Genomic DNA, 24,838 nt, shown 5'->3' on the forward strand with positions numbered 1-24,838 from the left:
TTTCTTTTCAGACCTGCGGACACCGGTTTGAACAAGTCTGGTCACCTTCAGGAAAAAAAAAAAACAAAAAAAAGAAAAAGCTCCCAGCGAGAGTGGCGAGGAAGTGATGGAATCAAATCCATGAAACAGTGGAGGGCAGGTGGATTCAAAACAAAAACCAAAGTAAACAACTCAAATGGAGGCCCAAATGATTTGGATTGCGCTTTTTGGAATGTCACTGAACGACTCCGAAGGCTTTCCCGCCGTCGTGACTCAAGTCAACTTGGAAACAAACTGCATTTGATTGGAGGCAACAGAGCTCGTCACTCCAACGGAGGCTCGTCGAATTGCTTCCGAAGCGGAGAGGCGGCTCGCAAGGACACGTAAACGTAAAGTGCTTGGAACGTGGGGATGAAGTCGGGTGGTCGGAACAGGAATCACGATCGGCAAAACACCCGAGCAAGAACAAAAACTAAATCTCACCTATTCTCATAATCGCCGAGTGTTTTGGGGATCTTTATGTAAAACCCTGAGATGCCACAAGGCTGGTACCGAAACCCCGCTAATTGGTGTAAAGGAAGTCAGTGGAAGCGCTACAGCTTGACTGTTCTAAGATCTTTGTATGTCAGGGAGGAGCTCAATTCAGCCTGGGCGAAACTATGTCAGCGGAAGTTACGGAGTGTCCGGCGGGCGACTGGTTAGAACGTCTGCCTCACAGTTCTGAGGACCCGGGTTCAATCCCCGGCCCCGCCTGTGTGGAGTTTGCATGTTCTCCCCGTGTTGCTCCGGGTACTCCAGTTTCCTCCCACATCCCCCAAAAAAAACATGCATGGGAGTTTAACTGAAGACTCTAAATTGCCCGTAGGTGTGACTGTGACTGTGAGTGCGAATGGTTGTTTGTTTGTTTGTTTGTTTGTATGTGCCCTGCGATTGGCTGGCAACCGGTTCAGGGCGTACCCCGCCCCCTGCCCCATGATAGCTGGCATAGGAGAAGCGGTGAAAGAAAATGGATGGATGGAGTTTGGAAAGAGGGATCAGGGTTTGGGGTATATTTATGGGAAACTATTCATCTCGGCAATTCTAAACATTCGAGGGCGTCCGATTCTTTTTTTTTTTCCATTCGCGTCAGGGTTGAGTCGTGCTCACCAGCGAAAAGTGAAGTTTTACTGTACAAGCAAAGAGCGCAGGCCAGAGACACCGTGTACCAAGTGAACCAGGACCAGTGAATTGGGGTCAGAATCCAAAACCACGGCATCCAAAGCAACTTCTGGCATCTTTTTAACAAAACTATCAGAACTAGAGCTACCACAGTATTATTTCACTCACAAACACAAGCGAATCAAGAACCACAAACATATTGAAATAACATGTTTAAATGCTACACTTTTTTTCCAGCACAGGCTGTGTTCGGAATCATCCACGCATTTCCTAGTTCCCGATCACTAAAAAAAAGAACTTATATGGGGACGGCACGGTGGTCTGAGTGGTCAGCACATCCGCCTCACATTTTAAGGTCCCGGGTCCAAACCCAGCCTCGCCTGTGTGGCGTTTGTATGTCCCCCCCCCCCGTGCCGGCGTGGCTTTTCCCGGTTTCCTCCCACATCCCCAAAACATGCGTGATATGTTTTTCACGATAGTACGGTAGCTGTAGGAAATCAAGCCAAACATTGCTCTTTTACGTGCGTTTGTTCCTGTCAATATTGCGCGCATGAGCTATTCGTCAGGCTAAGGTCGGCATCGGGGAATTGATTTGAAAACGCTTCGTTCGCTGTATCCTGAAGCAGTTTGGTAACTTCCCAAATGTATGAGTTGAAGTTCCTCAAGAGGCTTTCTTTCTCTGTTAAGAAGAAGAGCCCACTTGACCTCAAGTGAGTCATGACTTCGACATTCAAATCATATTGCCAATAAAGTGAACTGTATCAGAGATGTGCAGGTGAGTAACTGCACTACACTGTCCTATAAAAAGAAATCCGCAATGCACCGAATCCGCAATAAGTGGACTGTGATAAAGCGGGGGATTAAAGTACACTTTCAAGTATTAAAACGTTTTTGTTTTTGATGAACACTCAGGCCTAAGCTGCTGTCTTTTAATGGGGGTCAGGCTGGTGATACTTGGAGAGCAAAGTATTATTTTAGGTGGCACTTGCGGAAAACGTGTGGGGATAACAGCAGATTTGAACAAAAACTAAATTGCAAACACACTAGAGCGAATAGCGAATGATTTCGAACACAGCCTCTGCGTTTCTCCTCGAATTTCACAGCACGAAAACCACTTGATGCTGTGCTGGCTCTCATTCAGACACTCACCTCACACACACACACACACACACACACACAGACACACACACTGGACAAAAGCATATCAAAACAGCAGGGAGAGTCTATTACATGAGCCACATGATACCGCTCGGGTCCCAGAAGTCATTTTAAGAAACCGTTTTCTTCCCGCCAATGTCGGCCTCCTTCCGGTCCATTCTCATATACGGCTCAAAGGCCGAAGAGCCGCAGCCATAGGGGGAGGTCAGCTCGTGATGCGCGCCGCCCAGCAGAGGCACGGAGAAGCACAGGGAGTGCGCCGGCGGCACGCCCGGCCGGGGGGAAACCGCGGCGCCGCCCGGCGTGGGCAGGGGCAGCCCAAACGTCGCTCCCGGGAGGGAGCCGGGGGGAGTGCTGCCGCCGCAGGAGCCGCTCAGCAGAGATCCGTTGGCGGGGTGCCGCTGAGGAGCCAGGAGGGGGCTCGGGGTGGGCGGCCCCGGGCCCGACAGGAGGCGTCCCTGCTCCAGGAGACGGAGGATGTTGCAGGTGGCTAAAGACTCAGAGGAAGACGACGTGCGCTTGTCCGAATCCTTGCTGGTGTCCTTCTTCTGTTTCGTCCGACGGTTTTGGAACCACACCTTCACCTGCAGCGGCAAGCAGTCAAACAAACGAGTCACATGGTGCGGCGGTTGGGGTTAGGGTTAGGGTTAGGGTTAGGACTGCTGCCTCGCAACAGCGAGAACTCCAAACTCATCTTACAATAAGACTCATCACATCCAAACGTACTTGTTTTGAGACCATTTTCACTTGACACCAGTAAGAAAAAATAAATCTTACTCCACCGGAAAAAAATCAAAATGTTTCTCCCTATGCCAAGTAAAAATCAGCTTGAAACAAATGAAAATTGTTCAAAAATGTTTGGACTTTTTTTCGGTGATGAGTCTTACTTTCAGTGTAATCGGATGAGTTTTGAGTTCTTGTTGGAAGTACCTTTCTTTTTCTTTCGCCGCTGGCAAATTTCAAGTCCAAATTATTTCAGTTAGTTTTGACTCGAAAGAAGACAAATAATCTCGGTAAGAATTTGAGTGTTTGCATTCAACAAAACCGACTTGAATTGATCCTTTTTCTTGTGAAAACATCTTATGTAGCCTTTTTATGTTTTTCTTTGTATTATTATTATTATTTCAGATTCCGACTTCTTCACTTGTTTTAGCGAGAACATGTCAAATCAAATCAATTCACTGGGTAAGATTTTGTATTTCTGCAGCAGATCCTCTGGATCGATTCACCTCCTGACCAGCGGGGGGCGCTTCGCCCGCGTCTCGCGTTGTACGGACGGAAGCCGCGGTCGACCAAAGAATAACAAAACAGCGACGAAATCAGCTACTTCGGAATCTACTTGTCCGTTGCGACCGAGCACGATACGCAATACCAACACGAAAACCCATCAGAGGTCGCCGTGGCGAAACTGTACACAGAGTAGGTATGTTACTAAATACAGAAGAACTTGAGCACCTCTATTTTCACTTGTGGAAGCAGCACTTCCTCACCAAGCCGCCATCCGTGCACCCGGCGCACCGATGAAGCGTTGCTGTATCGAGTTGTCTTGCTAATTGCCTCTGATTTGCACCTGTCGGCGGTTCCCTTCGCACAACAGCAGGTGAAACTGACTTAATCCGCCTCTTAGTAGCATATGACTTTGCAGTTCAAGAAACCATGAATACTACTCTGTGCGAAAATGCAAATCACGTGAGACAAGATCGTCATCATTCAGTACCCTGTACGGCGAACCCCGTTGCTCAGCCCCCAACTCTATTGTGGATTTTGAAGCCATCGTTTCTGGATGGGTTTTTGGAGAAAGCCCCAATTTAGAGTCACGTAGCATGTCGAGGTCCACGGGAAGAAACGCAGCGTGGAAAGAAGAGCAAGGACACGAGGCAGAATGTGCTTCGGCTAGCATAGGACTAGAAAAAGGACTGTAAAGTGCACGCCACGTACCATTTATGTCCATTTGTATTTTTCAAAAACGATGTGGCCTGTCTCGTTTGCAGATTTCCATCGATGGAACGTGGGCCCAATTTCACACTACGTCCATTGAGATGAGCTCATTATTTGATCGTCATTATAGGAGTCGTTTTCATGTCATTTGATCCAAAATGGCAAAGACGGGGCCCACAGAATTTCCATGTGTGAAAATCAATACGTTTTGGCTTTTTTTTTTTGACGGAGCTTTTGATGTCCTTGCCGTTAAGCAAAAATACTGAACTCTCCGAGCGCCACCATCGGTGAACAACATTCGAACACAACAGTAGACCGAAACCGAATTCCTACGACGGATATGTAACATTATTGTTAGCCACGAGGGCTGACAGGCACGTCGATCCCTGCCCCGTTTACGTGAGACGCGGTCAGTGTGCGGTGAGGGCGGCGGCGTCGGGAGGCCCCGGCGAGTGAGCTTATGAGTTAGCCGGCGGCCGTGACGCGAAGAACGGGATCGCCGGGTGGGGGGTGGGGAAGCTCACAGAGCCAAACCAATGCCAGGGAAAAGTCCACAACACCCGATGTTCCATAAAAAGCTCTTACTACGCATCCAGGCAGGGCGGGGCCTACGCTACTATCCATGGCGAGGGATTTGATTGGAGGGAAATTGATGAGAGGAGAAGAAAGCAAAGCTGGCTTTGGTACATCTACACTATTGCACGTAAATCCTTTTTAATGGGATCCAGGGTTCAGCACCGGAGCACAGATTACCAGGGAGATCTGGATCTGGCCTGACCTGTATTTTGCCCCGGGCCTCTGCTGACTTGCAGTTTGCTTCGATAGCTTTGGCAGCTACACGGGATCTGCACAAAAATCAGCGGTGGGAAGGAACCGAGTACGAACACAGTAAACAGTCCTTTACCGCGGCGGTTGCATTCTAGAAAACCGCTGCAATCAATGTAGCACCCGATTGTTTATTATATTATATAAATACATTTAAAGTTACAGCCTTGTGAAGAGGGCTATTTCCTGTCTGTAGTTTTGGCCCCGTTCCTCACACTGAGGGTCCCGGCAATGTAGTCCACTAAAAGCCTGACGGGAAAACAGGATTCAGTGCAGTTTTCACACACAGTACTGTAGTTTTAGGAAAAAAATCAAGCTAAACGTTGCTCTTCACTTGAATTTGATATTGGAGCAAGTGTGCGCACGAGCTGTTTGTGGAGCTCGGGTTGCTCTGGGTTCATTTCTTTCCTAAAACCTGCTTGCTGGGCTTTTAAACAATCGGCAATGTTAGCCGGCGCACTGATCCATCATCGGGCGCAATTTGAGCTTTCAAATATTTCTGCGAGGATGTTAAGAATCGACACGATTCTGATCTCTTCAAAAATGCCTTTTTCATGAATATACAGGCAGTACTATTTGTGTCTCAAAATCAAATCCATTTTTCTCGCTCAACTTTGACTTTCATGGCGAGTATCTGGGAAAAACGCCACTCGATTGTGATTGCGAGTTTAGGCCTCCGGCTTTGGAGCCCGACAAAACAGAGCTTTGTTCTTGCAAAGATTCCAAGTCAAGTTGTTATTGCAACAGCGCAGCGTTATTGATTTCTTTTTTTTTTTTCTTTTTTGTCCAAAATAGGCCACTTGTTAATTCCGATGGCATTTAGGGGTACACGTTGCCGTCACGTGTAATTGGCGTTAGGATTACGAGGGCGCTGTATGTTGTGCTGTACGGAATATTATGAGGACGGACGACAAAAATGTCTTTGACGCTCGCGGGCTACGACAAGAACCGTCGGGTCCTTCGCCGGGAAAAAAAAGAGCCTCTCGACAAACTAGCGAGCTTTCAAGATCTCGCCGGGATCGGTCGCCATCGGAGCGGCCGGGTTCAGACGGGGGTTAACCCCGTCTTACGGGACGGCCGACAGATACGGCGGCCCTAATCTCTCCTGAGCGCAAATGCGCTCGGGACGGCGATGTGACCCCCGCCCTCCCCCTCCCCCCCCTCGCAGTATGACACACTGCAGGGGGCGCTCTCGCGACATCCCCCGCTCAGGTGCGCCTCCGTTTTGGGACCTCGCTGTTAAAAAGACATCCAATCGCAATGAAATGGAACAAAGCCCAATGATTGCTTCGACAAGAATTTCAGTGTCCTGGATAGACAACGAGTGTGACGCCCGTGGCCTCGGTGATATTCGGTATCCCACTTAGCGCCGCATCGCTCGGAACGTCTAACTCAACCTCGGTCCGTTCTTGCAGTCCCTCAAGTGGAAATGAAACAACCGATGTTCAATAATAAATATTATTGGCAGAAGCAGAGGGCGCGAGGTCAAATTTGGCGGCAACACGGGCCGGCTCCGTCCTAAGGCCGAGTGTCGTCACAACGAGGCCTCGCTCGGCGCGGCTTCCTGTCGCCGGCGTGGGGACAATGGCGCCGCTGTGCCCTCCTCGCCAGACGCGCTCCGCTGGAGCCGCGACGGAGGACAATGCGCGCACAGACTGCGTCGAGACGCACGACTCGCGTCATGTCGCGTTCAGGCCGGAACGCGACGCCGCCGCGAGCGACCTGCCGACAAACCCGCGCTCGCGTGCTCCGTGATGTCACCGTCCGTCCGTCCGTCCGTCCGTGGCTCATCCGCACTCCTGCCGGATATCAAAAGTTCACACACCCCTGTTCAAAGATCAGGAAAAGCCTTTAGACGGTCATTGCCGTGCAATTTCGTCAATCACGGTAAAGACTGAATTTCCTTTTTAAAAAAAAATAATCAAAATCAATTTGCCCAATTTGAATGATTGATTATTATCATCCATCCAAAGTTCCAAATTGTTTTGAAGAAAAAAAAAAAAAATGTTTTTCTGCCCCAAAACATCTTGACTGTCCGGTGTCCGAATTGTCGTTGTCGTTGTCTCCTATTGCTTAATATGCCGCCTCTGCCGTCTCAGTATTCCTCAACTTGCATCTGCGGAGTTTGAAGGGCAACACGTAGCTTGCGCAACTGGCGTGAATTTCTCAAGCTGTTTATGTCTTTGCCATTCTGCAAAAGGTGTATTTCAGGGGGCCTCCGCCAGCTTTTGCTACGAGGCCTCCAATTGGGAATTGGTTCAGCGTGGGAGAAAATCAAGGCGCCATTCAAAAACAATCGCTAAATTGTTATATATATATATATATATATTTTTATTTTTTATTTTTTTTTTGTACAAATGAAAATGGCCCGTAGGCAGTGGATGTGAACATTTCACACAGCCAGGAAACCTCCCACGAGAACAGCTGAACTTTATGATTCCTATTTCTATTCCTATTCCTATTTCCCCGAATGGTGAAAAAAATGGTTTGCAAATGATTTTTCTTGGTCTGTTTTTTTTTTTGACATCCGCTGTGCAAACAAAAGTCCCACTCAGACGGAAAAGCTTTTCCCAACAATCACAACATTCATTCATTCATTCATCCTCCTCATCCTCCTCCTCGCTTCCGCCGGGGCGAGAGGCGGGGGGCACACCCGGACCGGTCGCCATCGAAACAGTTCTAGTCGTCATTTCACAATAACACAAGCTAAGTGTCATGGGGCTGAAAAGGAATGTGGATGACGACAGCGCCTTGCTGTACTTCGTCGTGATTGCGCAACATGTCGTTACTTCATGTTGCAAGAAAATTCACAAGGAAATGAGTCATTTCCAAAAGTCGAAATAACGCTATTGAAGAGCATTTTGTCCATTTGCAGCGCAAATTCAACAGTGCCCGATGACGGGAACGCGCTTGAATCCCGAATCGAAAATGCGCGGCCGAGACTCGCCGTTAAATGACACCCAAATATTAAGGAATCCCCCCAAACGGCAGCATCCCGTTGGAACACGTCCGCGATGGTCGCCGCCGAACGGCGGACCCCAAAATTGCTCGTGTGCGGTTCCCAAAAAGGCAAAATAGGCGACACAATTCCTGCTGCCATAATTGACTTTTGTTTTGGGGTTTTTGGGGGGTTAGGGTTACGGCGGAATTCTTTGCCATTCGGAAGTCAAGTTAACATGACGAAACGTGGCGTCGTGTTGAAATCATCGTCGTCATGCTAATCACGCTGCTAATGCTGCTCCGTCTGTCACCTGCGTCTCCGACAGGTCGAGCTGGCGGGCCAGCTCGGTGCGCTCGCGGCCGACCACGTACTGGCACCGCTGGAACTCCACCTCCAGCCGGTACAGCTGCTCCGCCGAGAACGAGGTCCGGGTGCGCTTGGGCCGGTCCAGGTCCAGGCCCTTGGGCAGCACGATCTCCCGGATGGCGCCTTTGGCGTCTGCGCGCGCGCCCGGGAGGAACAACGAGCACAAGTTATGGTTCATCATCATCATCATCATCATCATCATCATCGTCGTCGTCGTAGTACACACACAAAAAAAAAAAAAAAAAGACAAATGTAAACTCCGTTGCCGCTATTAATAATCATAATAATAATACTGCATTATTATGAATCAGTCTATTTGAAAGGCGACAATGCAATTTCCTAAAACACGTGAAGTACACGCGGTTAAAAAATACATTTGCAAGACAGGAAAACCTCCTCAAAGACTTGCTGTATTATTAAGAGAGAATAAAACCACAAATCATTTGATCATAACCCCCCCCCCAAAAAAAAAATAATAAGAATAATAATAATAATAATAAGAATCCTTTTAGTGTTTGTTGTTTGTGCAATTCGAAATCAGGAGAATATCGCAGGAATCCGCGTAATGTTGGAATGGATCCTATTCTTCCTTTTTTTTCTTGAGTACAATTCAGTAATAGCATCGTTGTTACTACTACTCCCGCAATCGGCGATGTCGCTCTGATCATGGCTATTGATTATGATGATTAGGATGATTGTGACAGTAGTAACAGAATATTTTGAATACTGCAACGGCAAATCATCCTCATCCTCCTCCTCCTCCTCATCATCATCATCATCGTCATCGTGGCCCGCTTTGCGAATGGCGTCCCACTCTGAGATGCGCCGTTGCTCTTTTCGGATTCATATCAATCTATGGAACATTCCATATTTGTTCCGAGAGAGAGAAAAAAAAAATTCCCATTGAGCCGACGGCGGGAAGGCGCGAATGCGGCAATTTGTCCGCGTCGGCCACGCGGGTTTCAAGTCATCAAATATGGAAGTCCCGCACTACCAAAACGGGAGAGCCGCCGTCTGAATTAAATATGATTCCAAGTGAGACAATAACGCAAAAAAAAAAAAACGCCAACGCCGTCAAATGGGACGCAAAAAGGGGGCTTGTTTGCGCCGAAGCTGCAGACAGAAAAACAGACGGACAGACGGACGGACGGACGGAAGCGAGCGCGCAGACTGCCGCTGAACTCTCCGTGACCTCGCGGCCTAAAGAAGGAAAATGGCGGGAGCAGAAGGCGACCAAAGTTGTCCTGCCTCACTTCAGTCGCGAACCAATAAAAGACCCAAACGGAGCAAAAAACGGAACAAGGCCCTTCTCGTCCTTTCATCATCCTCATCAGAATCAGAATCATAATCCTCATCAGAATCATCATAATTAGGAGAAGGAGAAGTGGCGTTTGTGCAAGCTGCCGGCCACAGCGATGAAAAGCGGCCCAGGTTGCGCTCTCCAACGTTTTCGGCGCTTTTGTTTTTGCACACGTTCCTTCTTCCGTCTTGCGCAAATTCTATTTGCAAAGATGTTGTTGGACTTAGTTGAGTTACTCCTTGTTATTGTTTACATCTCGGTTCTTAATTCCATCTTGATATATATATATATATATATATATTGGCGCGCGCTTCGTTTCGTTGTTGCTCTCTTTTCTTTTCTCTTTTCTTTTCTTTTTTTATTTTCTTTTCTCTTTTCTTTTTTCTGTTCTTTTTTCTTTTCTCTTTTCTTTTCTTTTCTTTCGGCTGTCTTGCAGGTTTCGTATCGTATCTGTTGATTTCCTTCTGTCACCCAGGCTTTAATAAAATTCTTTTTTATATTCTTTTCTTTTCTCTTTTTTCTGTTCTTTTTTGTTGTCTTTTCTTTTCTTTTTTCTTTTCTCTTTTCTTTTTAATTTTCCTTTTCTTGTCTTGCAGGTTTCGTATCGTATCTGTTGATTTCCTCCTCTCACCCAGGCTTTAATAAAATTCTTTTTTATTTTATTTTCTCTTTTTTCTGTTCTTTTTTGTTGTCTTTTCTTTTCTCTTTTCTTTTTAATTTTCCTTTTCTTGTCTTGCAGGTTTCGTATCATATCTGTTGATTTCCTCCTCTCACCCAGGCTTTAATAAAATTCTTTTTTTTCTTTTGTTTTCTTTTCTTTTCTATTTTCTTTTCTATTTTCTTTTCTCTTTTCTTTTCTTTTCATTTCCTTTCTTTCGTATCTGTTGATTTCCTCCTCTCACCCAGGCTTTAATAAAAAAAATAATCTTTTCTTTTCTTTTTATTTTCTTTTCTTTTTTATTTTCTTTTCTCTTTTCTTTTCTCTTTTCTTTTCTTTTCTTTCGTATCTGTTGATTTCCTTCTCTCGCCCAGATTTTATTTTCAATTTCATTGCCGATGTCTCTTATTGTTGACTTTTGTTCTTTCAATCTCGAGCGAATATGAAATTGTTTTCATGTTTGGTCTTGCGCCGATGATATTGTTTCATTTTAATTACTCTTTGGATTTTGGCCGCTCCAGGAAAACAAAAACAGAAAAACTCTTGAATTTGATAAGAGGATGAAATGAGCTCATTTGCCTTCGAAAATACCAAATGAAAACGTCACTTGAGCACATTTGAATGACGCGCAAGCACAAAAGAAATCCATTTTTTCCCCCGCGCACAGCCGAATATTCGCTGAATAATATATGAAGGATTCGCTCGCACACAAAGACCACCCGCCAGGTCCCCGAAACGTTTTGGGAAACGTGCGCGCTGGCAAAAGTGGTTTTGGGTCGCGCGTCATTCAAACGGGCTCGACGGACGCCGTCGGCTCCTTTTGTCCTCGAAAACCATCGAATCGGCTTCGTTGGACACTTTTGAATCTCGTGCTACCGAAGAAGAATATTTCCATGAGGTCAATTCCATTTTTTCCAGCGACGATAATTCGTGGAATTGGAATGGCCTTATTTGAACCTGCACATCGCAGTTGATTTTTTGGGGTGGAAATGAGCACAATCAGTTGAGCACATTTGCGTTCGCTTTGTCACTCACCCCTCACCAGGATCCTGCGGCAGTAGTCGGGGTCCGCCGCCAAAAGTTTGTCGTGGCCGTCCTCGCTGGAGGACGACGACGTCCCGGGCGTGTCGGAGGAGCTCCGCGCCGGCGAGCGGCGCTTGGCCTCCGGCGGCCGCCGGCCGCTCGCGTCGCCCGTCGCGGCCTGATCGAACATCACGCGCGGCTCCCTGCTTGTCGCCTTCCTCCCTTTCTCCTACTTGGTGTGGGGCATGCCCCCGGCGCCCCTTGCGCCCTTTGCGCCCCTTGCGCCCCTTGCGCCGGACGCGGCAAAAGCGCTCACAGAGGCGACACCTGGCGCACAAGCGGACCGGAGCTCAGGTGTGTCGGCGGCAGGACGCGGAAGTCCATTTTAAGGGAGCCGATCCCGAAAGACGACGCCAGCCGAGTTGTGGAGAAGGTGCAAAGGTGGGGTGAGGTGTGGTTCGGTGCGCCCCCTCCCCCTCACGCGCACGCGCACGCACGCACGAGGTGGGCTCAAGTGAGTGACGGCGGAGCCTCCCAACGCTTGAATTGAAAGCGAAATGCAGCCCCCGCATTTGTTTGGGGGGGGTCGGTTGTAAAGGCCACTTCGCCGGTTCCGTTGACGTCACGTCCGGCTATCCCCCGATTGGCCATCATTTGGAGCCGTGCCGATATCGGCGTGAACGCAAGACACCTCGGCGGTCCGCAGTCGGAAGTCCAAATACGGGCCGAAGCACGCGCGCCGTCGTAAATCCAAAATCCTTTGCGCGCCATGAAATCCTCTTTCGCTTCAAGCAACATGTTGGAGTTCCGTCAATCGGAAGGAATCTTTCAGGCCATTGGAGTTCCCCCAAAAATTCCAATTTTGTATTTCAAACACAGCCTGCAATTGATATCATGATGTCAAATAATTCACGTACAATTGGAATTTGATATCAAAACGGATTCCAATTTCACGTACATGCGACGTAATATTTTTCCCCCCCACAATGTGACGAATTATTGAATATAATTGAAGAGCAGTTGGGAAGACAAGCCGAAAGGCCTTCCCTTACGGTTGGGGCGTTTAAAGGTGAAAGGTCGAGGCGAGCGACAAAAGTCGCGATGGAACCTGAAGAAAACAAAGAAGCGATCCTATGACAAATGATGAAAAGTGTTACTTAGGATTATTTCCGCGTCATACATTGCTCGTTTGTCGAAGCACGATGTTGCCAAATGATTAGGAATTCAATCAAGTGCTGCAAATCAAAAGAAAACAGCTACACTCAACTTTGTGGATCCCCCACTTTCTTCATACTTTGTTTTTGGTTTAAATAAAAGACGAGGCTTTTGCGTGTGTGTGTGGTTTACACATCGAATGGGCGTGCCCGCGAAAGGGATCAATGCAATACGCATTTCCACCGACTCCATTTTGAAGCACAGCAATTGCAACGATTGATTTCGCACGAACGACACACGCCAAAACCCGTTTGTCGGAGCACGTGATTGAAACGATCCCATCCACCGACGCGCGCGATGTATTTCAAGCGAGTTTCGGCTGCTATTCCCCCTTCACGCGCGCACTTTTGTTGTTTGTTTTTTTTGCACGTGCCGTGATGTTGTTCACGCCACAAAAGCGGCGCGTGGCCTCTCCGGCGCTCCACGTCGTCGGGGGAAAAGATTACAACAACAACAACAACAACAACAACAGAAATACATTTTCCGATTTAGAATTTTGCGAACACGCTTGTTATAAAACCTCATCGTAAAAAAAACGATGTTCATTTTCGGAATAAACGTGACGTTGGTTTTGTCACCGCGTTGGAGCCGAACACGTTTTGTTCGGGGAAACACAATCATCTTCTGCAATGGATATCACGATGACAAATAACAATCGCTTATTGAAGCATCGAAAGCGTCACGAGTCACGAGTCGGCGTGTCCTCGCCGGCAGTCTCGGGGCCACCCGCGGCAGCGTACTGCCACCTAGCGTGCACTCAGGGAACAAGCGACGTTGATGCGTTTGGATTTATTGGAGGCGAAATAGAAACGAGCAAAGACGTTTGACAGCGGCGACGTTGCCCCGCCAGGACCCTTTTTTTTTCCTCCCGCTCCTCCTCCAGATCCAGGACGTGCCACAAAGGTGCGGGGAGCAGCGGGGACGGGGGGAAGGGAGGGAAGGGGGGAAGGGGGGAAGGAGGGAAGGGGGGAGGGAGGGAGGAAGGAGGAAGAGGGAAGAGGGAAGGAGGGAAGGGGGGAAGGAGGAAGGAGGGAAGGAGGGAAGAAGGGAAGGAGGAAGGAGGGAAGAAGGGAAGGAGGAAAGGAGGGAAGGAGGAAGGAGGGACGGGGGGTGGGAGGAAGAAGGAAGAAGGAAGAGGGAAGGAGGGAAGGGGGGAAGGAGGAAGAAGGAAGAGGGAAGGAGGGAAGGGGGGAAGGAGGGAAGGAAGGAAGGAGGAAGCAGGAAAGGAGGAAAAAGGAAGAGGGAAGGAGGGAAGGAGGGAAGGAGGAAGGAAGAAGCAGGAAGGAGGAAGCAGGAAAGGAGGAAAAGGGAAGAGGGAAGGAAGGAAGGAGGAAGGAGGAAGAGGGAAGGAGGGAAGGAGGAAGGAGGAAGGAGGGAAGGAGGAAGGAGGAAGGAGGAAAGGAGGGAAGGAGGAAAGGAGGGAAGGAGAAAAGGAGGAAGGAGGGAAGGAGGGAAGGAAGGAAGGAGGAAGGAGGAAAGGAGGGAAGGAGGAAAGGAGGGAAGGAGAAAAGGAGGAAGGAGGAAGAGGGAAAGAGGGAAGGAGGAAGAGGGAAGGAGGAAGGAGGAAGGAGGGAAGGAGGGAAGGAGGGAGGGAGTGAAGGGGGGTGGGAGGAAGGAGGAAGAAGGAAGAGGGAAGGAGGGAAGAAGGGAAGGAGGAAGGAAGGAATAAGGGAAGAAGGGAAGGAGGAAGAGGGAAGGAGGAAGGAGGAAGAGGGAAGGAGGGAAGGAGGAAGGAGGAAGGAGGGAAGGAGGAAGGAGGAAGGAGGAAAGGAGGGAAGGAGGAAAGGAGGGAAGGAGAAAAGGAGGAAGGAGGAAGGAGGGAAGGAGGGAAGGAGGGAAGGAAGAAGAGGGAAGGAGGAAGAGGGAAGGAGGGAAGGAGGGAAGGAGGAAGGAAGAAGCAGGAAGGAGGAAGCAGGAAAGGAGGAAAAGGGAAGAGGGAAGGAAGGAAGGAGGAAGGAGGAAGAGGGAAGGAGGGAAGGAGGAAGGAGGAAGGAGGGAAGGAGGAAGGAGGAAAGGAGGGAAGGAGGAAAGGAGAAAAGGAGGAAGGAGGGAAGGAGGGAAGGAAGGAAGGAGGAATGGAGGGAAGGAGGAAAGGAGGGAAGGAGAAAAGGAGGAAGGAGGAAGGAGGAAGAGGGAAGGAGGGAAGGAGGGAAGGAGGAGGAGGGAAGGAGGAAGGAGGAAGGAGGAAGGAGGGAAGGAGGGAAGGAGGGAGGGAGGGAAGGAGGAAGAGGGAAGGAGGAAGGAAGAAGCAGGAAGGAGGAAGCAGGAAAGGAGGAAAAGGGAAGAGGGAAGGAGGGAAGGAGGAAGGAGGAAGAGGGAAGGAGGGAAGGAGGAAGGAGGAAGGAGGGAAGGAGGGAAGAAGGGAAGGAGGAAGGAGGGAAGGAGGGAAGAAGGGAAGGAGGAAGAGGGAAGGAGGAAGAGGGAAGGAGGGAAGGAGGGAAGGAGGAAGGAGGAAGAGGGAAGTAGGAAGGAGGAAGGCAATTAGCGAATGCAATGGTGCAAGCGGGCCAGTTTGGCGCGGGCCTCCCGGAATCGCGCAAAGTTTTTTCCGCTGGGAAAGTCCGATTGGACACCCGGAAAACCTTGTCTCTCGGCGGCCTATTTCTCTTCCTGGCTAATTCCCAGAATAGCGCCCACCCCCGAGTTTCGACTGCTGGGCCGGGGGAAGATCGGGCCCGAAAGAGCCCTTTTCAAGCGGGAGCCGAAAGGCGAGCGGCGCAGCAACAGCGCAAAGTCGTTTCGGTTCATTTCAGCACTTGCAAGCAACATATTGCGCATTTGGCCGTTTGTCACGCCGCCTCGGTGACTTCCGCGCCTCAAGTCCCCCTTTTCACAAAGTTAGTTACACATGAGTTCAAATGTCAGGCATTTGAAAGACAATCCTTATTGGCTGAGCAAATTGTGGGGGGGGGGGTCGTTGGAAACAAAACAAAAACCAAAGAAGAAGAAGAAGAAGAAGACATTTTGTCCTGAAAGAAAATCCAAATGCGCCAGTGGCCCTCGTAGGAACCGACTTGAGAAGAGTCAAACTGTCTTCAAAGAAGAACAGCAAGATGTTTTCACTCCAAATTGGATTTCGTTTTGCATTCCGCACGCACGCACGTTGCCACAATTTCACCATATCGGAATCGTCTCAAGATGCCGGAGACGGCTCGGAACAGGGGTGTGCAAACTTTTGCAAAGATCGGCTCAGACGAAAACGTACGGGGGCCGACCGTTCGGCGTGACGTCCCTCCAGCCGTTACCGTTGTCAACGACGACTTTGCCGCCCGCGGCTCGGCCGATATTGCAAATTTCGATTTCGTTTCGGGGGCCATTTTCGGAACGGGCGAGAAAGTTCACGCAGGGGTCACGCCACGAGCGCGCGGCCACAGGTCGACTGCCGCCGTCTGGACACCCCGAACCGGTCGCCAGCCAATCGCAGGGCAATTTAGGTGAGCGGCGGGAGGAATGCCACGCGGGCGGGGGGCCGGGACTTGAACCCGCAACCTCACGACTGTGAGGCAGGCGTGCTCAACATATACCCAAAATGTAATTCGCATTTTCAGAAGGCAGGTTGCAAATCAACTTTATTGGTGGTACCTAACGGTCAAGACATTTTGGCAAAAGTTGGGAAATGATACCAATATTTCCAACACGAGGACATTCAGCGGGCCGTGTCTCCGCCACCACCGCCCACGCGATATGAGAACGAGCCGTGTAAAACGACAGGTGGCGGAGCGTCCCGCTCCGGAGTCCCTTTTTGCCGATCGGCTCCCGTTCCGAGCCGAGAGCGCCGCCGCCCCCGTGTGGCCAAACGCGGCCGGTCCCGGCCGTCGTCCGCGCGGCTTCGGTCGAAGCCCCGCCAGTCGCTCTGCTCCGAGTCGCGGTCCGGCTCCGCGCCGATGCAGCGGGCGCTCTGCGAGGGCGACACGCTTTTTGTTGTCGTACACTTTCATTCCAATATGACACGGGTACATCTGAATGCATAGATGTACCGTTGTGCTCATAGGTTTGCAATTGGCGCCATTTTTTGTTTTGTTTTTATAAATACGACTGATGACTGCACAACAACCACCATTCATTTCTTCAGGGTTATGTTTTGTTCAATGATAATGCTTTTCTGAAATGCTTGACACTTTCATTTGAATCCCATTCAAATAAAATGAAATGTGTTTCGCCTGGACCGTCATGTTCTCTTCCAAGAATTGTACCCATCTTACAAATTCCCGCCCGCTCCTCGTCTCACCTCGGATAGCCTGACGCTGTGCCAACTCGAAAATCTCGTCCCCCTGCCCCAGTCCGCTCTTGTGTTGTCGGTGATTGTGTTGTCATGTTATTATTGCGCGCTGCTGTAAAAACAACGTGACTCTCATTTCGTCTCCGAGCCAAAAAGACGGTGACCGGAACCCTACCCATGACTCTGGCGTGAACTTTGACCACGACGCACACGTCATCGTTGGCCTCGCACAGCACCCCCTCGCGCTGAGCCAGATACTCGCACGTCACCTTCAGACCTCCTGCGGGGGCGAAGTGGACAACGCGCACGCGCGCACATAGCTATTAGGTGGTGCTCAGGCACCTGCCCTTTCGCCCCGGACGAAAAAGGGCCCTTTTTGCCGCACCTTCGGGAGCGGGCGAGACGTCGACGACCCGTGGGCGGGCGCTCGGCATCGCCGCCGGACACGCGTCCTTTCCGAGAGCCGGGACCTCAGGCAGGGTGAAGGCGATTTCGTAGCGGTGCTGCGCCTTCAGAAAGCCCGGACAGCCTGGACAGAGACGGGAGGAAGTCGAGTCCGATAGGGGAAAGAAGGCTCTGCCGCGGCAAGGTCGGCATCACCTTCGCCAGGAAGCCGCCGTCATCCTCGGCGGTGACCACGACAACGGAGTCGCGCGGCTGGTCGTCCGAGCGGACGCGCGACGGGCCGCCGGCCGCCGGGGGTCTCCCGGAGAAGCGAAGGCCTCCCGCCTCGGCAGAGCCTGAGGAAGAGCGAGGAGTGAGTTTGGACTCTAAGGACTCGTGTGTCACAATGTCGTTCATAGACTTCAGCTCGGCATTCAATACCCTCATCCCTGGACACAAGATGGCGCCGACCGCTGCGGTCGCCACGGTTACGCGCTAGTATTGTTTTCCTTCATCTTCGGAGGCATTACGCGACACTGCACGACCCACCCTTGAGGACTTGCACGCTGTTCGACAGAACGAACATTGACCAACGGGTGGGAGGGAATAGAGTCAACGCTCACTCTTTTCCTTCGCGGCGGCGGCGGCGGCGGCGGCCATGATCCCGGGAGCACGGCGGACACGCCACGGTCTCACAGCCTGGGCGTCGCCCGCAACGGCGTCTCGCCTCGGCAGCCGGCTGGAAGAGGAGACAGAGGCTCTCGTCACAACCGTGACGACTAACCGCTGCGGCAAATCGTCCCAAAATGACAAATCGGAAAAAAATAACTCGTTTATCTTTCTGCATTTATCGATGCCGGCAACATACGACGACAGGCAGATCAATTCAATGCTCTTCCACTAGATGGCAGTAGGTACACTAACATGGGAAGATACACCGGTACCTTGATTTATGAGTATACTTCATTCCAAAAAATATCTAATAATAAATAAACAGCCAAATCAATAGGGGGGCTTAAGAACATTTCAGGGGGGGGGCTAAAGTAGGCCTAAAGACGCCACTGTACTCTATGAAGGGGCAGCATTAACTCAAGTTTTACCTGTCGGGTGGACTCCCCCTCACCTCCAAAATGTCAACTTTTCAGCAAATTGTTCAAGTTGCTGTCAGCATATGAACAACAGCTATCACCCCAAAATTGTGCTCAATTGCCCATTTATTCGGGTGTCATCAATGGAAATGATACAAACATTGATGAATACAAACATTAATAAATACAAAAGATTTGGAGAAAAGCCTGAGTCATTGCCTGTTTAAAAAAAAAAAACTAGTTTTGGTCCAAGTCTTTTGACTAAAATATCATTTAGTTTTCGTCATAATTTTGTAATCTAAATTGTTTTACTCGGCCTGTCACAATAATTGCTATACCGACTTATCGGAATGAAGTTCCATTCGGACTCGGCCGGTTTATTCCAACTGCGGTTTTTATAGAGAGCATTTTCATTTGGTTTGTGCTTCGAAACCGATTCTAATCGGAGTAGAGGGTTCCATGTAAAGCGGGCTAGTCTTGCAGCTCTTTATTCTTTATTTCAGACCTCGGGGATCCATATCAGAGTAAACAATTTAATAGAGAAACAAGAAAGGAAATTATAATCCTAACAACAACAACAATACTGATTTAAAATGCATTAAAAATAAGGGCGGGCCTTATTTTTCATGATTTCAGAGGGATTACAATTACATTATGAATAATAATAATGACATTATTGATCGTGATATTTTTTAAGCAAATATATTGTCTTAAAGATAAAGATGATTCTGATTCATAAAACTGTTATTGTGACAGGCCTCGAGTTTGTCTTGTTTTAGCTGACAAAATCTAATATTAAAGTTGACAAAATCTCTGGAAAATGTATTGGACTAAAATAAAAAGTGCGTCAAGGGCATAATTTGTATGTGAGTGAACTTTCCCTTCAATTTCTGAAATTCAAGTGTGATGGAAGTGCCATAAGTGAGATGCGACCTCCCTCTAGTGGTACATGAAGGAATCACTGAATTAAAAATGCTTTATGTTACAGTGGTTTGTTTATGCTTCTCCTTTTTTTTCTTTGTCTTCTCCATTCAGTAGAAAACATCTTAGTGACGCTGGACGGCTTTTTCTTTTTTAAATGTCAGTGTTACAAATACTAACCCTAATTTGCACATTTATCATGATTACTGCCTTCTATTTGCACGAGTGAGACCGTTGACATTACAGTATTTGCTACGAAGTCATTTAATTCCAGTAGGTTTGCACTCGTTGTTTCCGTCTCAAGTAATGTCGCTTTGACCTGACCTTTGGCTTTGGCGTCGTCGGCAGCGCGTTTCTTGCGTGTTTCCTTCCGCATCCACTCAGCTCTTCTCCTCGCAGGCGTCGCCGTTCCATTTCCGCGTTTGGGTCACGTGACTTGTCGGAACAAACGGTGATGTGGCGCCCCCCGCTGGCGCGAATTGGGTTCGCCGACGTCAATGGGACGAGAGCGGCTGATTGACAGGGAACTCCCTATTGTTCAGTCCGTGAATTAGGTGAATACAGCCACGCTTAAAGTACTCGTTTCAAAGACTTATTGATTCTTTACAATTCCAGGCATTCTTACACTGCACAAATTCGAATTCAATAGAAGAAGTATATCCTTGCTGGGATAGGCTCCGGCACGCCCGCGACCCTAGTGAGGGGAAGCGCTACAGATGGATATATTAGGTTGTTCTTTTTGTTTTTTCAAAACACCATTGTCATCCAGGTGTGTCATATATTATATGACACACCTGGATGGCTTTCCTGAGCTAATAGACGGGAATTTCAGTTTATTTTTGGTTTTCTTGCGCTCCACACACATGACGACTTTGACCTTCCTAGCTTAGCGTCGCCGTCGGCACGGAGCTCAAGACGGGCGTGTCGCATCTACCTAACATACCTGCGTTGCTCCTTGCTCAGGAGGAGCCTTTGCGAAAAGAGCTTGAAAGCTTGCGTCGGTGCACCGTCCCTAAGCCGTTTTAGAGTTCCAACGACCTACTTTATTGGGGTTCAATCGTCGTGTCCGGTCGCGACCCGTCGAAGCTTCTCGGCCTAGCTTAGCTTAGCTTAGCTTAGCTTGCTAGCTAGCTAATCACAAAGAAACGCTTTTGTGTCAGCAGAGATCGAGTGTGAGCAGACCATGTGTTGTGTTTATCGCGTGGAAATGTGGACAAGAAGCGCCGCGGAGTCCGAGGAGGAACTTTGTGGCGCAAAAGAGGGGAAGCAGCCTCCGGTTGGGTTCCACACAGCAGGTTTGTTCACGTATTCCGCTCACTGAGGAAAACCCGTTTGACTTTTTGAACAATAACAATACAGCGGCTGAAATAAGTATTGAACACGTCACCGTGTTCCTCACTCAATATCTTGACAGGAACATTGCGCCAGATGTTGGGAACAACCCAAGTAATCCACACATACAAAGGAAGCAGAACAAATAAGTTCAGAATTTAAGTTGTGTGGAAAAATGTGAAATGACACAGGGAGAACGTATGAAACACGCCAACCGGTATTTATTTCATGCTTTGTACAAAAGCCTTCGTTTGCAATGACGGCTTCAAGACGCCTCCTGTATGGAGAAACTAGTCGCATGCATTACTCTGGGGTGAGTTTGGACCCATTCCTCCACACAAACAGTCTTCAAATCTCGAAGGGTCCCTGGGCTTCTTTGAAGGACCTTGAGTTTCAGTTCTTTCCACAGATTTTTGATTGGATTCAAGTCAAGCGATTGGCTGGGCCCTTCTAGCAGCTTTATTTTTTTTCCTCGGCAGTATGTTTCGGATCATTATCCTGCTGAAATGTCCACCCCCGTTTCATTTTCATCATCCACGTAGATGGCGTCAGATTTTGCTCAAAAGATTTTGTCCATTTTTCCTTCCTTCAATAATGTGAAGTTTACCAGTAGCATTTGTTGAGAAGCAGCCCCACACCATCGTGTTCCCACCTCCGGACTTCACTGTTGCCATGGTGTTTGTAGGGTGATGTGCAGTGCCATTACTCCATTTGTTCTACTTTCTTTGTATGTCTGGATTACTTGGGTGGTTCCCAACATCAATTTTCACGTCAATAGCGCCTTTGGAAGTTTACTGAGTGAGAAACATGGTGAAACATGTTCAATACTCATTTCAGCCGCTGTATTACAACACGCTTCAGATACATTGTGAAAGTGTTGGAACACTGCAAAAAAAAACAAATCGTAAGCAATTGGTGTACGTAATGAAGTGTTTTTGTACATCATGTGCCTTTGACAGGTGGGGCCTGGTAGTGTGGCGTGTGACCTCGGCCATTTTGTGTGTGAGTGACTGGGTGTGAGCTGTGGCTGACAGCAGCTCCTGCAAAAAAGCTCGGAGAGGTGGCAAAAAAGTTGAGGAATGCTCCTCATACACCTGTTTGGAACATCCCACAGGTGAACAGGCTCATTGGGAACAGGTGGGGGCCGTGATTGGAAATCACTGCGTGTCAGCGGCAAGGCCCAAAACCAACATTGAATGCCCGTGACCTTCGACCCCTCAGGCGGCACTGCATCAAAAATCGACATCGATGTGTCAAGGATATCACCGCGTGGGCTCAGGAACACTTCAGAAAACCAATGTCAGTAAATACAGTTGGGCGCTACATCCGGAAGTGCAACTTAAAACTCTACTATGCAAAGCAAAAGCACTGCTGCCTAACAGCCAATCCCCCAACACACCCCCACCGTGCCGCCCTGATCTAAAATGTGTGGGAAAATACAAATAAACAAATAAATAGAATAATAAAACCAACAACCTTGACAACAAAAAATACAAAATTCTATTGTTTACTTTCGCACTTAGTCTAGTTATTGTCCAACGGCACCCTCCCCATTCAAAGGAATCTAGTGTCTAGATTTAGCATGTTGAGGAAAGATGACCAGCTATCTACGTATATATGTAATCGATTTTTTTTTAAAAACATTTCTTTGAGTCCGTGGTGCCCATGTTCTGCGCCTCCATAGTTGAGGCGGCCGACCGGCGCTGTGGCCGTGAGCTGTTAGATGCCCGTCGTGGCGCCAATCCCTGAACCCGTCGGCGGACACCCGTGGTAAGGGATGCCGTCAAGCGGAAGAAGCTGATGGGTACCGGCTGGCCAAGCGCAACACAGCTTGGGTGGTCGCTGAGGCAAAATCCCGGGCGTGGGAGGAGTCCGGCGAGGCCGTGGAAAACGACTTGCGGGTTGCTTGGGGGAAATTGTGGTCCACCACCCGGTGTCTCAGGAGGGGGAAGCGGTGCACAATCAATGTTGTGTAAAGTGGGGATGCTGACCTCAGCTGGGGACGTTGTGAGTCGGTGGGCCCAATACTTGGAAGACCTCAATTTTTTTCGCCTATCGATGGTGTTGAAGTCACCGACGTATTTAAAAAGCTCCTCGGTGGCAGGGCCCCAGGGGTGGATGAGATCTGCCCGGAGTTCCTGAAGGTCATGAAAAGATGACATTGAGGTCTGATGCCTGCAATTATTTGTCACTCCTCGCTCAGAACTCTGGTGGGAGGAGCTAACGTGGAGAGAGTGGACTGAGGAGATTGCAAATAAACAAATAAGATTTGTTTTTCCTTCCTGTGTCTTGCAGACGTCAGTGAAGATCTTGGTCCTGAGCGGCTGGCGCCAGAGTCCCCTTACGTTAAAGGGGAAGAGGAGAATGAAGAGCTCTGCTCCATTAAAGAAGAGGAGGAGCACCCGCGCATCAAAAAGGAGGAGGCAGAGGTCCGTCACGATCAAGAGACAGAAGATTCTCCTCACGTTAAAGAGGAGTCGGAGCAGCTTGGCATCGAAACGGACGAAGAGCCACCCGACATTAAAGAGGAAGAGGAGGATATCACCATGTTTGCATCGACTGGTGTCCCTTTGAAGAGTGAAGATGAAGGTCCAAGTGAGGAGAGACGAGGGGCGGAGCCTCCAAGCAGCAGCGCAAGTCAACACATGGCAACAGGAGGTGATGGAGACCACCGTGGAGCTCCACTGTCAGATAGTGACGACATGACGTCGCACTCTCCTCACACTGGTGATGATGATGATGATGATGATGAGGAGGAGTCATGTCACACTGACAACAAACGATGGAGATGTTCTCGGTGTGGGAAAACCTTTGGTTACAAGAGCAGTTTGATTCGCCACGCTGGCAAGAAACCTTTTGCCCGCTCGGTTTGTGGAAAAGGATTCTCCCAAAAGGAAGACTTAAAAAGACACATAAGAACCCACACTGGTGAAAAACCCTTTGCCTGCTCATTTTGTGCTACAACATTCTCGAGACAGCAATCTTTAAAAAGTCACACAAGAACCCACACTGGTGAGAAGCCGTTTGTCTGCTCAGTTTGTGGTCAAAGATTCTCTCATAAGGCAAACTTAAGATGTCATACAAGAACCCACACTGGTGAGAAACCTTTTCCCTGCTCAATTTGTGGCCAAAGGTTCTCCAATAAGAGCAACTTAAAAAGTCACACAAGGACACACACGGGTGAAAAATCCTTTAACTGCTCGGTTTGTGCTCAAAGATTCTCTCATAAGGCAAACTTAAGTCGCCACACAAGAACGCACACTGGAGAGAAACCTTTTGCTTGCTCCGTTTGTGGCCAAAGATTCTCTCAGAAGGGAAGCGTAAATCGTCACAAAAGAACGCACACTGGGGAGAAACCGTTTGCCTGCTCGGTTTGCGGCCAAAGATTCTCTCGGAACCAACATATTCGTGCACACAAGTGTGTCGGTGAGAACAGCAGCGCTCTCTGAAGGTTTCGCCTCTCATCCGAGCAGGCTGCATCAGTTCATGCACCAGGGATGAGTGGATTCCTTATAGCTTCTTCAAGGCTTCCTGTGGACAGGTTTTCGAGAATCAGCGCTTGTGCTAAAACGCTTGTCGCAATACATCTGCTCTGTCCATTGTTTTTGTGACGTGCACACCAAATGACCAAATAAGTGATTGAAATAGACTGTGAGGAAACTTTGACTTGTTGGGGCAAGATGGAAAACTGTAATCCTGCATCAAATTTGTCATGTCGTGTATTATGTGACTATATCACACTTTGCCGTTTCTCCTCTATGTATTTATATTTGCTTTTATTTTTCCTCAGCCCTACCAGAGGGCTACATTTAGGAACGGACACCCCGTCGCTAGATGTATGACAAAAATGCCATTTTAAATATGGAGAAGAAATGTGCATGTCTGCCATATTTTCCCCCATGCTTAAGTCAACTGCAGTCATCGTGATGGTGCGATGGCGTCTTAGATTTGGAATTGTTTTGTTTATATTTGATCGATGCCAATGTTTGTGAAATCTGTCAAAGGTTATAAAAGTATCCGTCATAAAATGCGCACTGTCGAGTCAGCTGGTGGTGTTGATGTTCAGAGCGCCATCTGCGTGTGTCTTTAAAAAGTCAATGGGGAGTTTAAAAAATCTGAGGCATCCAACGAAGACACATTTTCGGGGTGTAGCCATCGTTAGCTTACGAACTGTACGCCGGAGTGGTAAATAAGCCTTGTTATGGAAGCTAAGCACAGCTAACTCACAACTGAGCAACAAAATGACGTCACTTTGTATTTATATCGTGGGGGAGGGAACTCGCGTTACAAAGTACACGCCCGGGCTGTGTTTCAAGCCCGCCCACAATATCAG

The 24,838-nt window shown here is 48.8% G+C and overlaps 3 protein-coding genes across 3 annotated transcripts; 1 reads left to right on the forward strand and 2 right to left on the reverse strand.

Annotated features, from left to right (window-relative positions):
* Nucleotides 1–1,233: 1,233 nt before the first annotated feature.
* Nucleotides 1,234–13,529, reverse strand: vax2 (ventral anterior homeobox 2). Its single transcript, XM_061763661.1, has 3 exons — nt 11,359–13,529; nt 8,310–8,497; nt 1,234–2,879 (listed from the first exon to the last, which is right to left on the reverse strand). Exons 1-3 carry the CDS (start codon nt 11,534–11,536, stop codon nt 2,406–2,408), a joined length of 840 nt encoding a protein of 279 aa, XP_061619645.1. The 5' UTR covers nt 11,537–13,529; the 3' UTR covers nt 1,234–2,405.
* A 2,583-nt stretch (nt 13,530–16,112) lies between these two features.
* On the reverse strand, nt 16,113–19,623 carry adissp (adipose secreted signaling protein). Its single transcript, XM_061763671.1, has 6 exons — nt 19,498–19,623; nt 17,379–17,520; nt 17,166–17,302; nt 16,951–17,060; nt 16,519–16,545; nt 16,113–16,459 (listed from the first exon to the last, which is right to left on the reverse strand). Exons 1-6 carry the CDS (start codon nt 19,547–19,549, stop codon nt 16,208–16,210), a joined length of 720 nt encoding a protein of 239 aa, XP_061619655.1. The 5' UTR covers nt 19,550–19,623; the 3' UTR covers nt 16,113–16,207.
* Nucleotides 19,624–19,733: 110 nt separating this feature from the next.
* On the forward strand, nt 19,734–24,537 carry LOC133472570 (oocyte zinc finger protein XlCOF6.1-like). The gene is made up of 3 exons (XM_061763627.1): nt 19,734–19,902; nt 20,337–20,468; nt 22,801–24,537. Exons 1-3 carry the CDS (start codon nt 19,890–19,892, stop codon nt 23,952–23,954), a joined length of 1,299 nt encoding a protein of 432 aa, XP_061619611.1. The 5' UTR covers nt 19,734–19,889; the 3' UTR covers nt 23,955–24,537.
* Nucleotides 24,538–24,838: the final 301 nt, after the last annotated feature.

The sequence above is a fragment of the Phyllopteryx taeniolatus genome, chromosome 23 (assembly GCF_024500385.1).
Source record: "Phyllopteryx taeniolatus isolate TA_2022b chromosome 23, UOR_Ptae_1.2, whole genome shotgun sequence".
In the NCBI taxonomy this organism is placed as follows: Eukaryota; Metazoa; Chordata; class Actinopteri; order Syngnathiformes; family Syngnathidae; genus Phyllopteryx; species Phyllopteryx taeniolatus.

Bases quoted from the DNA above. Each gene is read 5' to 3' on its own strand.
- vax2 (XM_061763661.1), bottom strand. From the start codon at position 11,536: ATGTTCGATCAGGCCGCGACGGGCGACGCGAGCGGCCGGCGGCCGCCG. The intron at 8,498-11,358 runs GTGAGTGACAAA...GCGCGCGCGCAG, and splicing joins CCGCAGGATCCTGGTGAGGG to ACGCCAAAGGCGCCATCCGG. The intron at 2,880-8,309 runs GTGACAGACGGA...TTGCCGCTGCAG, and splicing joins TCGACCTGTCGGAGACGCAG to GTGAAGGTGTGGTTCCAAAA.
- adissp (XM_061763671.1), bottom strand. From the start codon at position 19,549: ATGCGGAAGGAAACACGCAAGAAACGCGCTGCCGACGACGCCAAAGCC. The intron at 16,546-16,950 runs GTTCCGGTCACC...CAAACCTATGAG, and splicing joins ACGCCAGAGTCATGGGTAGG to CACAACGGTACATCTATGCA. The intron at 16,460-16,518 runs GTACCCGTGTCA...TCGCCCTCGCAG, and splicing joins GTACATCTATGCATTCAGAT to AGCGCCCGCTGCATCGGCGC.
- LOC133472570 (XM_061763627.1), top strand. The intron at 20,469-22,800 runs GTTTGTTCACGT...TGTGTCTTGCAG, and splicing joins GGTTGGGTTCCACACAGCAG to ACGTCAGTGAAGATCTTGGT.